Source organism: Pseudorca crassidens, chromosome 19 (assembly GCF_039906515.1).
Source record: "Pseudorca crassidens isolate mPseCra1 chromosome 19, mPseCra1.hap1, whole genome shotgun sequence".
NCBI lineage: Eukaryota > Metazoa > Chordata > Mammalia > Artiodactyla > Delphinidae > Pseudorca > Pseudorca crassidens.
The window spans coordinates 40,323,392-40,340,399 of NC_090314.1; the positions used below are offsets into that span (position 1 = coordinate 40,323,392).

At 57.7% G+C, this 17,008-nt stretch overlaps 1 protein-coding gene across 6 annotated transcripts; it reads right to left on the bottom strand.

Annotated features, from left to right (window-relative positions):
* Nucleotides 1-188: 188 nt before the first annotated feature.
* Nucleotides 189-16,649, bottom strand: PDK2 (pyruvate dehydrogenase kinase 2). Of its 6 annotated transcripts, none has more exons than XM_067714609.1 (11): nucleotides 16,409-16,649; nucleotides 14,416-14,557; nucleotides 7,137-7,208; nucleotides 6,605-6,789; nucleotides 6,049-6,138; nucleotides 5,750-5,827; nucleotides 3,310-3,386; nucleotides 3,121-3,219; nucleotides 2,845-2,952; nucleotides 2,062-2,175; nucleotides 189-1,260 (listed from the first exon to the last, which is right to left on the bottom strand). In XM_067714609.1, the coding sequence occupies exons 1-11, from the start codon at nucleotides 16,524-16,526 to the stop codon at nucleotides 1,120-1,122; spliced, it is 1,224 nt and encodes a 407-aa protein (XP_067570710.1). In that variant the 5' UTR covers nucleotides 16,527-16,649; the 3' UTR covers nucleotides 189-1,119. The 6 variants fall into 6 exon arrangements, with proteins under 6 accessions (XP_067570710.1, XP_067570712.1, XP_067570714.1 ...); XM_067714611.1 differs by having other exon boundaries at nucleotides 16,317-16,432; XM_067714613.1 differs by lacking the exon at nucleotides 16,409-16,649 and adding an exon at nucleotides 16,017-16,036.
* Between the last annotated feature and the right edge of the window lie 359 nt (nucleotides 16,650-17,008).

Here is a 17,008-nt window from a genome sequence, read left to right on the forward strand (position 1 = left end):
CTGGGTGCCGCACCGTCAAGTGCTCTGAATGGACAGCTGTGGCCGCTGTTACACTCGGCACGCACTGAACCATGTCCTGAGCCGGGATCAGGTGTCCCGAGCGCGTCATGTGTTGGTCACAGGGGCTGCAGTCTGTATGCGTTTATACGTGAGGATCTCCCTCCCCCAGGAAAGCAGCAGGGCTGCAGTCTCATTTGATCTCCTCTTTACTGTGGATGTCACTGTCACCATCACAGCCACTGGGAGGAGCACACAACTTTAACCCCCTGTGTGCTAAGGGAAAGGGCTATAAAACTAGCTATGTACACACAACGTTCTAGGGAGAAAGCCACCCCAAGCACACGCGGGCACAGTGGGAACTGGGGTCTGGAGCTCGGTGGGGGACCGTGTGTGGCAGGCAGGTGGACGCATGTGAGGACATGCAGGGGAAGGGCTCGGGCGGCGGCAGAAACATCGCTGGGGCCACCTGCAGGCTTCAAGCAGCTTGGCTGGACGGCCAAGCTCTGGGTCCTCCCAGGCTCCTCGGCTTTAGGGGTGAGCCCCAGGTGAGAAACCCCTCCCCCCTAACTTTGACCTTAAACTCAGTGGAGGAAGAGACTGTAGGACCAGGTCCCCAACCAAGGGTCCCCTCCCACTATGCCAGATGTGGCGGGTACCTGGCCCCTTCCTAACACTGACACCAGACCAGGGCCAGGGTACCGGCACGGGCCAAGGGAATAAGGCAAGCAGGGGTGTCCACTTGGAAGGCCAGGGCTGTGGAAGGCAGTGAGGGGGACCTAGGACCCCCAGCAGAGAAGTGGCAGCTCTGGGCTCAGAGAGAAAGAATGCCATGGACATGTATCTCTGGGACACCCTATCAGGGTGGAGGCATCCCCCAATCCTCAGGCATTGCCCACAGAGACTGGACCCAGGGAGATCCCCTAGGAGTCTCCACAGGGACAGAGATTGGCACTTAGGGGCCACCACAGACCGGTCACCGCAGTGATTTCCACAGAGACAAGAAGCTGGTCATCAGGGAGAGCCTCCCCCAACCTGGGGTGGGGACAGGGAGGGTCACCATGGTGGCCGGATGCAGAGACAGCAGTCCATCCTCCTGGGCGCAGATGAGTGGGGCGGCCTCTAGCTGACACGGTACGTGGACGTGTTCTTGGGCTCTGTGCTGGGCACACACCAATCGCCGGCCTCCTGGATGGTCTGGTAGTGGCGCCAGGCTGACTTGTTGTAGACGGGCAGGCGTTCCACCGAGTCCGTGGACAGGGCCTGGACGGCATCAGGGTCAGCCTCTCCTGCTTCCCTGCGCCTTGCCCCCTCCTCGGCACTCCAGCCTTGCCCCGGTACACTCTGGTGGCCACTGACTGTGGCCCACATGTTAGCCCAGCCAAGTGCCAAACACGGGCTGAGATGACTAACCCGGAAAGACCCATGAGAGGGTCTGTCCCTTCCGTGGCTCGCTCCTGCCCATTCAAGAAGGCTGTTCACTTAAAGGTCAGGGAGGGATAGGAAGGAGGCCAGGCTCTGTGACCCTGAACAAGGTCACCAGCTCTGGGCCTCAGTCTCCCCCTGAGCTGAATCAGGAGTTATCTGTGGTCCCCCCTTTCCTTTTTTTTTTTTTTTTTTCTTGCAGTACACGGGCCTCTCACTGTTGTGGCCTCTCCTGTTGCGGAGCACAGGCTCCAGACGTGCAGGCTCAGCGGCCATGGCTCACGGGCCCAGCCGCTCCGCGGCATGTGGGATCTTCCCGGACCGGGGCATGAACCCGTGTCCCCTGCATCGGCAGGCGGACTCTCAACCACTGTGCCACCAGGGAAGCGCCCCCCCACCCTGTTTCCTTCTGAGTCTAGCAAGTCAAGGGTTCCCAGAACAGGGTCTTACTCATGCAAACCACAGACTCCCTGAAACTGCCTGCCAACTTAGGAGTGCCTGGTGGCTGGGAACTATAGCTTCGCTCTGATTCTCAGTTTGGAATCAGGAAAAGGTTGGAGGGATGGAAAAGAAACCTAATAACAGGCCCGACCTATCAGCAAACTCCCCCAGCCAGACTCTGCAGGCAGGGGCACTCACCTTGAGATAGATGACAGCGTCGGTCCCAAAGCCCTCCATGGAGAAGAGCTGCAGGTCCCCCTGGAAGTACTTGGCATACAGGCGGGAAATAGGGAGCCCATACCCGAAGCCAGCCTGCAAGGGGGTGAGAAGGGAGCGTGAGGAGACACTGGCCCTGGGCTTCCTGGAACTGCAGGGACCCGATGTGCTGAGTGAGGAGGGCCAAGCTGGGGTCGTGCACGGGGACTCCCAGAACTGGGGTGGGGAGGGGACATGAGAAAGGGACAGCTCTGAGGCAAGGTGGGGACCGTGGGATAAAGGAAATCGGTCTGGCAGAGGGAGGAAGGCTGCGGAGCATGGGGCGGGTGGGGAGCAGTAAGCAGGGCAGGGAGAGGGGCTCGGGACTGGTAGCCAGGGGTCTGGGCAGGTCACGGGGCACCTCTCTGTCTCAATTTCCCACACCCAGCTCTGCCTACTCTGCTGGGAACGGACAGGGAGGTGTTGGTAAGCTGAACAACTCCAAGAGAGAGGTAGTTACTTGTGGAGAGAGAGAGGGGAAGGGAGAGTTGAGCAACAGTGACAGACAGAAGACACCCACAGATAGGTAGGTAGGTACAGGCTGGGAGAGACAGGAAGAGCAGGGAGGCCCAGACTCAGACTCACACACAGCCACACAAGGACGGAGGGACCATGGGAGGTAGGGAAGCGAGAGATGGGCAAGAGTGACAATTTGATAAGAGACCCGAAGGCCAACAGGCATCCTTCAGGAGGCCAGTGGGGGGAGCCAGAGAGAAGCCGTCTCACCAGTGGGGTGCCCCCGGTGCCGGGCTGAGGCGTGGGGGCCGTGGAGTACATGTAGCTGAAGAGGCGCTCAATCTTCCTCAAGGGAACACCCCCACCTCGGTCACTCATCTGGGGGGCGTGGGGCACGTCAGGGTCTCCAGACCTCCGTTCTCTCCACACCCCACCCGACCTTCTCAGATCTTCCTCACCCCCAGGGGCTTCCCTCAGCCCATGTCCTGGCAGGAGGGAAGTCTCCACACCACTGCTCTCTGGTCCCCAAAGTCAAGGGTCACATACTTTGATGGAAAGATCTTCCTCGCCCAAGGCCACCATGACCTTGAGAGGTGGGAGAGTGAGGCTGGATTCATGGCTTTCCACAGTCGCTCGCATGGCATTCTGTGGTGGAAAAGGGGTAAGACACAGTGAGAGCAACCTAGACCCCACCACTCCCACCCCCCACAAAGGACCATCCCCCAGCCTCCTCACCTTGAAGAGTTCAAAAAGCATGTGGTAGAGGTGGGAGGGGACACAGACCATGTGAATTGGCTGTTTGGAGTTGGATGCTGCCAGGGAAGTCCAAACCACAGATCAGGAAATTGTCAGGAGGTCAGCATTCAGCATTCATTCACCAGCATCCAGCACCCAGCACTCAACCACCAACCACTGTCCCTCCATCGTCCATCCATCTGCTCATTCGTTCATCCGTCTAGCCATTCATTCAGTGTCCATTCATCCATCTCTCTCTCTGTATAATATCCATCCATTGTACAGTGTCTGTCTGTCCGTCCAGCCATCCATTATCCATCCATTCATAGTCATATCCATTCAATATCTATTCGTTCCTCTATCTACCCATTCAATGTCCACCCAACCATCCAATTGTCCCTCGATCTATGTATCTGTTCAAACATCTCTTTCCCATCTATCCATTCATTCAAAGTACAGATCCATCCTTCCATTCATCCACTGTTTATCTACCCATCTATCCATCATTCATCCACCCAAATAATATCTGTCTATCCTAAATGTAGCCTACTAGCGTTCACCTTGATACCAGAATCCCCTGTAGAGCCTTTTCACCCAGAGGAGAGGGGAGGGGGCTGCCCAGGTGATTTTGACACCAGCATCCTACTTCCCAAGAATCACTCTATCCTGGAGAGTTTTCTTGGTTTTATAGACTGAGTGTCTCCTCCTGGTGCCTGGCACAGAGCTTTGCATGTAGCAGCAGCTCAGTAAATGTGAGTGGATCAATGAATGAAGGAAACTCGGGCCCTGTGCTGAGCAGTGGAGACATAAAGTTGCATAAAATTCAATCCTACCCTCTCAGAAATTCAAGTCTAGACAGAGAAACGCACAACTGACTTTCACATTAGGTGTTGTGCCCAGAGCTGTGTGCTAGGCCCTGGGCTTGACCCCAGGGATCCTGAAGTAAAGCGGCCTGTCTCTGCCCTTTGGTTTCTGCCAAGTGATTCAAACAGAGCAATTTAGAGGCACACCTGGGGCAGGCGGTGCCTAACTCTTCCTGGGAAGTCCGGGAAGGCTTTTCAGAGGAGGAGGACTTGATCCAGGTCTTAAGGAAAGACTAGGATGTGGGCAGTGCGACTTCCAGGCACAGAGGCGTGAACACCTCAGGTTTCTGGCCCACAGGCCAGGGTGGCTGAGGAGCAGGTGGGTGGAGGGGAGGGTAGAGGCCCTGATCCTCCTCACCCCTGCACCTCCAAGGTATTTATCCAGTTCACCCCCTTCTTTTCCTCTCTGCTGCCTTCCCTTCCCCTTGCCTGAATCTGCAGTGACCTCCTAACTGGTCTTCCTGTGTCCTCTCCTGCCTCCTCCAACCTCTAAATATCTTTTTTTTTTCTTTAATATTTATTTGGTTGCACTGGGTCTTCGTTTTGGCAGGTGGGCTCCTTAGTTGCGGCTCACAGGCTCCTTAGTTGCGACATGCATGTGGGATCTAGTTCCCTGACCAGGGATCGAACCTGGGCCCCCTGCATTGGGAGCACGGAGTCTTAACCATTGTGCCGCCAGGGAAGCCCCCTTTAAGTATCTTTAGAACGTTACTCAGATCCTGTCATCACCGGGCTTCAAACCTCCGGTGGCTTTCTGCTGTTCTCAAAATCCCAGCTCCTGTCTGTGGTCCACTGGCCCTGCATGCCTAGCCTCTCTCCCACCCATCACCCCTTTAATCTCCTAACCCCACCACACTGTTCCTTCTGGTCCTTGACTACCCCATCCAAAGTAGGACCCTTGTAGCCATCCTCTTGTATCCGTTATTCCCTTTCTCCTTTTAGTAATAGATGCCTCCCTCCCCTGAAGTTTTGACTAGCACGTGACTACCCAGCTAGAGACTAAATTCCCAGCCTCCCTTGCAGCTGGGAGACGTAGGAAAGTGCTGTGTTCAGCTCTTAGGCCCTGCCTTCTACATCCTCTTTCCCCTTCTCCAGGCTGGAACTGAGACATGAGGGTGGGTAGCCAGCTTTCACCATTCTACCCCAGGGGCTGGGGAGACGGAAACCTCTCTCTCAAATTAAACCAGTTTTTGCATTTTGGGAAGACAGCCAAACTCATATCCCACCTAATACACTGCTCCTATCCATCACTGTCACGTTACCCCATTGTGTTTCCTTCCTGTCACTTATCATGACCTGAAGTTATCTTGTTTGTTATTTGTTCATTGGTTAAAGGTCCCATTCCCCAACCTCCCCAGTACCGAGAATGTAAGCTCCGTGGGAACGGGGACCTTGACTGTTGTGTTTACTGCTTAATAAATATTTACCAGATAAATTAATAATAATAATACAATAATAGCTCTGCTTCTCCCTCATCCAGGTAACAGTTCATTTCCTGAGTCCCACCTCACTTTCCTCTCCCATGTGCCCAGCGCTTAGACAGACAGACAGGCAGACACACAGCCTCACTCCCTCACCATTGATCTCCTGGATCTCCAGGTCAGGTGAGGCCATGTAATACTTGTCACACAGGAGCTTGGCCATGTCGTAGGCATCTGAGAGAAGAGAGGGGTCATCAGGGAATGGGGTGACCTCTCCCCAGCAGGCAGTCCTCTTGGCACCAACACTGAACCCATGGGGACGTGGCCCCCACCCACTGGGGAATGGGTCACCGTCTGGCCAGGTAAGATTGGGGGATCACTGTGGGCTGTGGGGCTCCTCTGTGGGCCAGGCACGGTGGCCCCACGGTGGGCCAGGCACGGTGGGGACAGCTCACCTTTCACCACCTCAGAGACGCTGCAGTTGGGGTCGATGCTGCCGATGTGTTTGGGGTGGGCTGGGTTGGTGCTGCCGTCAAAGATCAAGGCTGCGGGCGGGGAGGGCGGGCGTGGTTAGCGGGGCCACACAACCCCAGCGCTCCCTCCCCCCCCCGTTCTCCAGTGCTCCACCTCTACTTCTGACACTTCTGACCCTGATGCCACACCCCCCCACCCTCTCCGCCCTGACCCCTGACCCCTCCAGCCCTGGCCCAGGCCAGTCTTGGACCTTTGTAGGCCTGACGCAAGTCTTCTCAGAAGTTTCCTCCCCATACATTGTACGTTATATTTAGTCTTCTCTTTTGCTAGACATTTAAAAATAATTTTTACCTTCTTGTGTAATTAATGACTGGCTACGATTTCTCAACAATCATAGTTAATACTCCTGGAGTAAGAAACACCAGACAACCACCTGTGTCCTAACGTAAAGAGACTTTTACGAACGCCGCGCAAAGAGGCGACGCGGTTTTGCCTTCTGTAAACATGCGAACAGCGACTGGCCCCGCGCCCGCTCACTGTGCTGGTTGATCAGCATGCGGATGGAGATGCGGCTGAGGTAGAAGCGGTCCAGGAAGTACTGGATGTTCTGGTTGGAGACGGGGTCGTCGCCGTAGGCGTCCTTGTACTCCAGCACGCCCTGCGCCATGGTGGGCACCACGTCATTGTGGCGGTTCCGGATGGTGACCAGGGCGTCGGTGAACCTGCGATGGGGGTACACGTTGGCCCTCACCCTGCCCCAGCCCTGGGACACCCTCAGAAGCACCCCGCTTCTCTCCATGGTGCCTTCACCCACTCGACTCTCCCCAGCCCACTCCTCCGGAAGCCCACCCCAAATCTCCCACCGCCTGCCTGACGGCCTGGGAGCTCCACAGGGGCGGGGCCTGGGTCCCCCCATCAGACTCAGGGCACACCAAGGATCGGGGGCTGTCTGCTCCCTCAGACTGGACACCCCTGAGGGTGGGGGCATTTCCTTCATCCCGCTGGCATTTCTGCCCCCGGGGCCGTGGCCCACACCTGCCCTCCCGCCCCCAGCCGAGGCCTCACTCACTGGCTCAAGGTCCGATGGTCCTCAGGGTCCTTGTCCAGGAACTCCATGATGTCCAGGAGACTCTGGACATACCTGTGTGCGGGAGGGGGCGGGGGACGCCTCAGCCCCAGGCCGGGCCCCGGCACACCTGACTCTGCTGACCCTGCTTCTGTCCTGCGCCTCCAGTGGGCGCCGCCCAGAGCTGGGCCGCGTGGGTTCTCTCACTCTGCTCCCTCCGTACGTGAGTCTCCCCAACGACACCGCGAGTTATGCAAGAAAGTCTCTAATTTGTTGGTACCTAGAGCGCCTCTGCTTGACATCCTAGAATACCAGTCCTCAAAGGGGGTTTGGTGACCACCCCACCCACAGGTCTCCCGGATTAGGAGACTGAGGCCCAGACCGGAGAGGGGCCTTGCCCGAGACCAGCAGTGAGGGCAGGCTGGGGCGAGGCACTTAGCTCCCCAGGGCCCGTCGTGGAAGCAGATCTTAGTGTTTGTCCCGCAGGGTTGTTTCTGCATCCCACGGGCACGGGGGCAGAGTGGCCAGCCCAGAGCTCTCCCAGAGCAGGGGTTCAGGGAGGCCCAGAGCTCTCCCAGAGCAGGGGTTCCGGGAGGAAGATGACAGCCTTATACTCCCGACTCCAGGCACCAGGAGCTGTGCAGGCTCCTAGGGAACTGGATTGTAAATGGTGGGTGGGAAGGACTCGGGGTGGGGTGGGCATGCCCAGCTCTGACACTGGGTAGGGCTGGGGCCCACGGAGAGCCTGAAGCGACCCGGGCTGCCCAGATGGTGCCAACCTGGAGCCACTGTCCCCCCCGCCCCTACTGCGAGGCAGGATGCCACTGCTTCCCTGCTAACGCCTCAGCCCGCGACAGCCCATTCTCCTGGGGAAGGCGGAGAGCTGAGCCTCTCTCCGGCAGAAACACTTCCAGCCGGCAGGAAGGAGGGGCCACCGAGAGCTCTGACCAGGGCGGGGGGGGGGGGGGGGAGGGCCCCCGGGGCCTAACAGTGTCTCTAGAAGAGGCCCCCACCACAGTCGGAAGCATTCCCAGGTACACAGTGCTTTGACCCTGACAGGTAAGAACGGCAGTAATTAGCCCCATTTCACAGTCTCCTCAACTGAGGCCTGAAGCAGCTCCACAGCTGGGAGGTAGTATAGTGAAGACCGGCCTCCAGCGCACCTGCCACTGTACAGTGCTGGCTGCTCGAAGTGCTCAGCCCGTGGGGCCTGCGGTTCCCTCTGCCTGGAGTGCCCTGCCCCCTCCACCCACTAGCTGCTACTCTCCCCTCTGCTGCTTAAACCAGTAGAGAAGAGGGTAAAAGGGCTAGCTTTGAAGCTGGCTCTGCCGAGTTCCTGGCTGGGTTTTTCCACTTTGAGCTGCGTGGCTCTGGGTAAGTCATGGAACCTCTCTGGGCCTGAGTTTCCTCATCAGAAAAGGAAGGGTTTTGGACCTACTGCTGTCACTGCTTTCTGGTGAGAATTAAATGTGATAATTAACACGGTGCCCAGCAAACAGTGAGCACTCTCTAAACGTTTGCTCTTGTTTCGAACAGTGGTTCAGACACTGTCAACAGCTGAGTGCACCCTCTGGGTCCCCAGGCGGCACACGACACACTTCTCTTGGTTGTACTGGGCAAAGACTCGGAATCACACCATGTCTGAATCTGTCACGCTCTGGACGGCCACTGATGGCAGGAATGGGGCCGTGCTCGCCCTGCTGCGCCTGCCTGCCCTCCCCACCCAGGGCCCGGCACGACGCCTGGCAAGAGGTGGCGTAGTCACTGGTAGGCGGAGCCGACAGCAGAGGAGATCAGCTCCCCCTCAGTACCCCCGCAGCCCCAGCAGACAGAGCGGCCCTCCTTCGGCCTCACCGCAGGCTCCCTGGAGAATAAGAACAGACGACACTTACCCAGTGACTGTTAGAGCTCAGAGTCTACACAGGGTCTCTCATCTCCCGGCAGCCTTCATGAGCATGTGGTATTTCCCCCCTTTTGCAGACAAGGAAACCAGCTCAGAGAGGGCAGGTAATATGCCCCAGGCCACACAGTAAGCATTCGCGCTGGGATTCCAACCCAGGTCTGTCTGATGCCAAGTCTACACCACACGGTCAAGTGCTCACTGTCTACACCGGTCCCAACAGCGATGCTGATGGTGAAGGCGGCCCAGCATCTACTGGCGCCGGCCTTGTGCCAGGGCTCTGCTCTGTGTTCCCCTACTTCGACCTCCACAGTGACCCTGTGTGTTGGGGGGGTGCTACCGCTAGACCCATTTTACAGATGAGGAAGTTAACATGCAGAGCTGGGATCCTCTCTCACAGGCCTGTGTTATCCCTCATTCCTTGACCACACCCAGAAGAAAGCGTCAGGCTCATGGGATTCTTAGAGGGAGAGGGGATTTGGGAGGAGAACCTGCGAGTATGCAATGGTGGCGACAGGCAGAGAGAGGAGAGCGAGGAGACCAGCTGAGGGGTGGGGGCCCTGGAACCCCTTCCCAAGACCCTGGGGTAAGCAGAGAGAGCTAGGGGCCCCTGACCAGCTTGGCCAGGAGCGGGGGCGAGGGTAGGGTGAGCGCTCTCGCTGCGGGCCCCGCCCCTCTGGGGCTGCCTAATGAACCATAGGGCGCTGTCACGTGGCCAGTGAAGTAGAACAAAGGGCACCAGGATGGACTGGCAACGAGCAGCGCCTGCGGGCAGGGCTCTGGGGAGAGCGGCAGCCTCGGGCCTCCGTCTCCTGACTGTGAAGCAGGGTTTAGAATCCCTGCCTGCCCCCCTCGCAGGGCCATTCCTTCAGGGCAGTGGTCCTGAGTGTACTCTTGGAAGGAAGAGGAGAGGATGACAAAGATTCTCCCAGGGGAACCTTGACTCTGGCCTGAAGCCCCCCAAGGGCCTGGCAGACCAGACCTCAGCCCTGGGCCAGATCTTGGTCCTAAACAGGGAAAGACGCTGGGGAAGGAGTGACGCTGGCTCCTGGGCTGCCCACCCCCGAGGGCCAGAGAAAGAGCTGGGCTTGGACACTGGTCTGGACCAGTGGTGCAATGACAGATGCGCAGCCTGCCCCGGGCCTGGCAGAGCAGGCAGTGGGGCCAATGTGACGCCCTAGGGAAGGCCTGGCCTGCCGACCCCAACAGTAAACAAGGCCGCCCAGGACTTCCTGGGTGAGATCTAGAGCTTCCTTCCCCTCCCCTCCACCGAGGTAATGTGGAAGCCCCAAACCCTGCCTCTGGGGCTTTCCAGCCATTCCAGAGCCCTGGATTTAGGAGCTGGGAGTGGAAAACGGAGAGAGGAGGGAGCGAGACAGCGTGTGTGTGTGTGAGTGTGTGGGTGCGCGTGTGTGAGCGTGTGTGTGTGCGCGCGCGCGTCTGTGTGAGCGTGGGTGTGTGTGTGAGCGTGTGTGTGTGCGCGCGCGCGTGTGAGAGCGTGGGTGTGAGCATGTGTGTGCGTGTGCGCTTGTGTGTGTGGGTGCGCGTGTGTGAGCGTGTGTGTGTGCGCGCGTGTGTGAGCGTGTGAGCGTGGGTGTCGGAATGAGTGCCCGGCAGCTGGGGAGGAGGCGTGTGCAGCCTTGCGTGGGGGCAGAGGAGTGGTAAGCATGTGTGAGTCTGGGCGCCTGCGGGTGTGTGTGCACCACGTACTAGTGTCCACAGCCGCTGGGGACCAGGGGTGTGAACAAGGCAAAGGCCCTGCGAGGAGGGGAGGGGGGCAGACGTGTCCTCCATCTATCTGGAAGCTGTTTGTGGAGGGGTGATGGGCACGGCCCTGAGCCAGGCCGACCTGGGTCCCATTGCTGGCGGTGCCACTCAGGTTCCCGTGTGTGAAGTGGGCTTCGTAGCAGCAGGCGCGGATTAGAGGAGACGATGCTGGTGCCCGGTCTCCATTCTGATTACCTAAGTGGTGGCTGAGGGATTCAATGGCAGGGTTTGGCCCTGGGCGCCCGGAACCTGTGAGGTGGTCATTCTTTTCAAGGGCAAGGACTGGGTTTGGGGTCTACATACTTGCTGACGCAAGAGAAGTTCATAGAAGGTGCTGGTGATACCCCCTGCCACCCCCTTCCCTGCAGCCCTGCCAAGGCTCTACTGGTGACAGGAGGGACTCGCTGTCGTTTGATTCTACTCTGCAGTCATCACTCAACCCTCCCTTTTCTCAAAGTACATCCCCACCGACTCCACGCCCTTCCTCAGGCTGTCTTTCTCTCCTGAGAGGAGGCAAGGTTACCCCTCTGTGCCCCCACAATACTAGCCATCAAACCCTCTCTGTAAAGAAAATCTACTTTCCCACTGACTTGCTCTGCGAGCTTAGAAATCTCTGACTCCTGGTCACTGTCCCAGAACGCGGTTCTCTCCTTTCCCTTCAGGAACGCAGCCTCCAGATCACAGAGCCTGGGCTGGGATCCTGGCTCTGCCAGTTATTACCTGAATGAGCTCAGACAAGTTTCTTACTCTCTCTGAACCTCAGTTTCCTCGTCTACAAAATGGGGATAAGAACAAGGCCTACTTCATCAGGCTGTTGTGAAGTTAAATGAGTTAATACGTGGACACGCTTAGAACGGCTCCAGGCATGTCTGCTTCTGTCATCGTCATCATTATTATTACTACGCTGTGAAGAGAACCTCTGCCACAGCACATCGTCTTTGTCCCGGAGGTGCTGTTGCCAGAAGCTCGCAGACATCACTCACGCTTAGAGAGTTCCGTGTACTTTCACATCCAGCAGTGGCATCTGACCCTTAGCAACAGAACGGATCCCCATTTTACAGATGAGGAAGCCGAGGCTCAGAGGGGCCACGTGGTTGACCAAACATTAAGTGTCTAGCAAGCAGCAAAGCCAAGCCTCAGAGTCAGGCATGCCGGCGCCACCACCCAGGGCTTTCCTCTACCTTCCAGTCACTTCCAAAACAGGTTCCCACAACACCAAGTCTGTCCGGTTGAAATAATACATCAGGTTTGTTTAGAGCCAGGAATTCTCCACTTGCCCACAGTGATTCCTGCCTGGAACCTTTCCCCAGCTGAATAGAAACTCCATTAGCTGTTGCCACAGATTAACTATTACCTCTGCTCCTCCAGAGAGCAGGTGCTCAGGGCTTGTCCATTTCCAAAGGGGAGGTTTTGCTCCTCACTCATCAGACTCTGAGGCTAGCGGGCCTCTTGCCAGGCTCTCTGATAGGTCGTCCCCCTCCTCTCCTGCAAACTCTACCCACCTCCACCGCCTCCATCATCCAAGCTGGCAAGGGGGTTCCCCCAGATAGGGAGGTCTGCCCTCTCTCACAGGCAGCCGCCTCAGAGAGTCCTTCCTTCCCTCAGACCACAGTCTCTCTTGCAGCAGCTGATGCCCATTCTCCGGGAACAGTCTCAGCAGGCCGTCTCTTCAGTGTGACAGCACACTCTAGCAATACCTTGGCCTGCTCCCCTCTAAGTGAGTCATGCACTGGGAAGTCTTCCCTTTTGTCTAACTTCACTCCCTCCTGCTGCTGCTGGACATTACTTCCCAGCTCTGAGGGAAGAAAAACGTCAGGCCAAGCCCCCCGACATGTGTAACCGCGTTTCAGGAAGGGACTCTGGGGGCCTCGGGGGCATCGCGGGCAGTTCAGCAGCTCCCTGCCCTCCCTCCCCACATCCCCTGACTCTTCTAGGAACACGGTGTCCAGGGAGGGGCCTGGAGTCAGGGACCAGCTGGAGAGGCAGCCAGGTGACTCAGCCGGAGGAGGGCTGGGGAGAACAGATGGTACCTTCCGTCCCTCCCCATGCCTTCCACACTGCCCGATGGCAGGAAATGCCAGTTGGCTCAGAGGTCTTGGACCTCTAAGGGACAGGGCCCAGCGAGGGGTGACCTTGTTGGGCCACGTGCAAATCAGGCTCTGCCCTCTGTCCCCCCGTCCACCTTCACCGCTTGCAGTAACAGCACTGTATCCACAAAGTGAGCGCTCAGATGCCCCAGCCGGGCCCTCTCCGGCCTCTGCACCTTTGCACAAGCAGTTCCTTTGGCCTGGAATGCCCTTCCCTCCCTTCTAGGTCAGGGTTCAGTTAGGCACCCTGTAAGGCCAAGTGACACGTCACCTCCTCTCTGCGTCCATTTCAACTGCCCCACAACTTTCTGATTCAACTGAAATTCACTGTGCACACATCATGTACCTGGTCCTTCCTTACCTTCTCCTCATTTAATTAGAGTAAGTCACGCATATGCATATTCATGCATAGAAAAAAGCTGGAAGGGCACCAATAAAGGGCACTTACAAAACCTTAACAGTGTGTGGTTAAGGGGTGGAGGGTAGTGGTTGGCATTCCCTTTTATCTACTTTTCTGTGTTCTCCAGGTGTCAACGTGAACATGTCATACTTCCGCAACGAGGGGCAAAAACCCAATCAATGTTATTTTAAAATAACACTTCGCTTTTAATTTAAATAGAGCTAACTTTTCAGCGGCTTCCTGCTCCTGCCACTGTGTAGCTCTTAGCTTGCCCTCTTCTACTCCCCCCGTGCGATCACAGGCTCCCTGAGGGCCGCTGCTGCCTGTTTAACCTAACACGGCACTGGGCTCGAAGTAGGTGCGGATGCCGCGAATCCGAAAGGAAACCACAGTCACACCACACCTGCCACCGCCAGAAGCAAGGGCAAGATTTCTGCACACACGCCACTGAAGATCAGCCATGATGACGCATTTACACACCCAGTTACACAGCAAATTCTTGCTCCTTCTCCATGTGACTGGCCTCTGGCTAATGGCATTCAGGTACTTATCCCTGGACAGAGTTTCTGAGTAAACTTTACTGAGGATTTCTCTCTGCTACTGCTGCTCTGTGCAATAAACCTTTGGTCTTTGCCCATCCAAAGCTCTCTGGAGTTGGTACTGAGCCATCCTTGCATCTATTCCAGTGTTTTCCAACATCCAAAACACGCTGACGTGTTTGGATTATATAATTTGAAGGTTAGCTTCTTCCGGTGTCTGCTTCCCACAAAGTTGCCTCAGGTAAATACTACCCAACAGGTGCCAGATTTTCAGGACCAGGGCTGGTGGCAAATGCCGACATTAGCCTGATTTGGGTTTGGGGCTGTGAAAATGATGGTTTCCTAGGTGGATCCTGTGTTTCCAGAGAACGGAGGGTGGTGAGTATAGGGCTGTGTCCCCTAGACATGGAGGCCACGAGCTTGATCTGAGTCCCTGCTCTGGCCTAACATTCCCACTTGACCGCAGGAACCCCCCTACCTCTCCGAGTCCCTGTGCCTCTCCTCTTTCCCCGCCTCCCTCAAGGTTCCTGGGAGCAGGGGGCATCTGACAATGGGGTGGGAGGTGCGGGGACCTATTCAGGGGTCTCACCAGCTCTGTACCAGCTGCACCGAGGGTGTGCTCAGCACCCGGTCGGGAAGCAGGTTGATTTCTTTCATGATGTTGGCCAGGCGCACGGGCAACTCCTGCCTGAGGAAGGTGAATGAGGTTTTCTCACAGGCATTGCTGGACCCTGGTGGGAGAGGGAAGGGTGAGCTCACAGAGTTACAAAGCACTGGAGCCAGAGGACATCTTGGGGGTGGGGGCGGGGTCAGGTCACTACATCCTTTATTTCCTTGAGGGTTCAGAAGAGAAGAGATGGAGGCATGGGACAAGGAGTCTTTCCTGACCCCCCCCCTGCACTGACCACCACACCACCCAGCCTAACCCTTAGAGAGGTTGCATCCTCTCCTCACCCCCAGCTGAACCCTGCTTGCCTTCAACCACAGGGAAAAGGGCCACCCTGGGCCCACAGGGAGCTGCCTCCAGCCCCAGTTATTCACTTCTCTTTCTTTCCCTCCTAGTAGATACTCACTTCGGGGGGGTTGATCCAGGTGGGCAGAAGGGCCTGGGAAATCCATCCCTACCTTGGGATGAGCTCCCTCTGGCTGAGGGGAGCTATGCTCGGACCACCGCAGCTGCAGGGTCCCAGTGTCATCTCTGGCCCAGCTGGTCTTTATGCCCACTGTAGAGCTGCCCTATGTTAATGCCCGCCCACCTGTGAGGTAGACAGGGCCTGAGAACCGGGGCCCAAATACTTTGATCCTTGGTCTGGCTTGAAAATGAAGAGGGAGTAGAGGACTGAATGAGGCCATGGCCTAGAGTCAGGAAACCTGGGTTCTAAGTCCAGGTTCCGCTTTTAACTGTCATCCAGTGCATGTCACCATCCTTCTGAAGGTCTGTTTCCCTCACTGAACTCCAAGTGGGGGACCAAACTCTACTGTGAGCCCCTCCCTCCTGTGACAGTTCTGTTAACTGGGGTCCAGTCTGGACTGGACAGATGCTGGGGGCTGGGAGTGGGCTCAGGAGGCTTTCCTACATGGGCGGAGCTCAAACAGGGAGGGGGGTAGGCGGACAAGTCTTGGGGAACAGATGCCCTGTATCATGGCTGCCACCTCCCCGCCCCGTCCCACCAGTGACACAGCTGTAACCTAAGCCACGCTCTGTCTCCTCAACTCTTGAGAGACCCGGGCAACCCCCCCTGATCTCCAGCTGGCACCATGTGTGAACAGACAGGGTCCACACAATGCCTGTTTCAGTCCCGACGTTGGCACAGCCTTGCCACCCCCAGAACACTGATGGTAGGCGACCCTGGCCCAGGATCCCAGGGGGGCAGCCAAGGATGGGTAGGTACAAGCTACCTGGCTCCATCTCATGGTGCCCCGGACCCCTGCCCAGCTGGGGTAAGGCGGCCAGGCCACAGCAGATGTGATCTGCAAGTGTCCTTGCCCTCTAGGACAGCTGGGAGCCAGCTCCTTCAGTGCGCGGAGGTGGACCGGCCAGGGCCTCACTCCTGTTGACTCATCTGAGAGAGCCCCCTCCCCCAAACGACCCCTCCGCGCCCACCCCCGCGCAGGTCTCCTTCCAGATGGCTGCGCCTCCCAGTGCTGCCTTGTTACCCCCACCAGCATCCCCCTCATCTCCTCTCTGACCTTCACTTTTAGAGTCGACAGGACAACCCCCAGTAACCCTTTAGTGCCTGGTTACACCCTCCTGCTCCAACGTCACCGCCTCACTGCCCCTTCCTCTCCAAGACCCCTCACAAAGCCCGGGAAGACATCTTGGACCCTTCCTTCTCAGTGCCCCCCCCCCCTTCCTGCTAACAGTTCAGTCTCTTCAGTAACGGTGCCCTTAACCCTTTCAAGCCCGGCGGCCGGCCCCTTCCTCCCCGTTAACCCTTTCCTGTCTGGACCCCTGCAAGCAAACCTTCCCTGTCACTCGGCCTCCCTTACCCTCCTCGTTAATCCTTCATGGCCAGGACTCCTTCACTCCACCTCCACCCCCCGCGGGCCCTCGCTGCCAGCCGCCTCCCGCCCACTTGTACCGAAGTCCAGAAACTGCTTCATGGAGAGCGGGGACGGGGAGAACTTGCTGAAGTGCTCGATGTACTTGGGCGCCCCTGCCAGGGACGCATTCTTCAGCAGCGCGCGGACCCAGCGCATGGCGGCGGCGGCGGCCGCGCCTCGGGCTCGGGCTCCGGTCCCCGCCCGGGTAGCGCTGGCGCTCCGTTCGGCCCAGGTGGGCCCAGCGCCGCAGCAGCCGCCTACACCCCACCCTGGCCCTGACGGGTCTCCGAATCCCGGCCAATCGGCTCGTCGCGGCGCCCCGACGTTGCCAATGACGGCTCACAAACAACTCCGGGAGAGCCAGTAGCCTCTCGCCCCGGCACGTGGCTGCCCCTGGGCCCACCCCCTTAACACGTTGTTTACCCGGAGCGGCCTGGTGTTTTCGAGAGGCCTCGCCGAGAGCCCGCCTCCCGGGCGTCACCACGCGCTTTCCTCCTCTGCGCCTAGCCCGGGTTAACCCCTCCCTCCCCAGAGGCCCGTTATTCCCTTTCCTCTTACACTCCTTCCTTTCCCCGCTCCCTCCCTGAATCTCCTTCACTTGCCTTCCCTGAGATTGTCCGGGTAGCTTTCAACGCATT

Excerpts from the sequence above, each read along its gene's own strand:
- PDK2 (XM_067714609.1), bottom strand. The coding sequence starts at position 16,526 with ATGCGCTGGGTCCGCGCGCTGCTGAAGAATGCGTCCCTGGCAGGGGCG. Across the intron at positions 14,558-16,408 it reads GAAGCAGTTTCTGGACTTCG|GGTCCAGCAATGCCTGTGAG; the intron begins GTACAAGTGGGC and ends CTCTCCCACCAG. Across the intron at positions 6,790-7,136 it reads GACCATCGGACCTTGAGCCA|GTTCACCGACGCCCTGGTCA; the intron begins GTGAGTGAGGCC and ends CCCCCATCGCAG.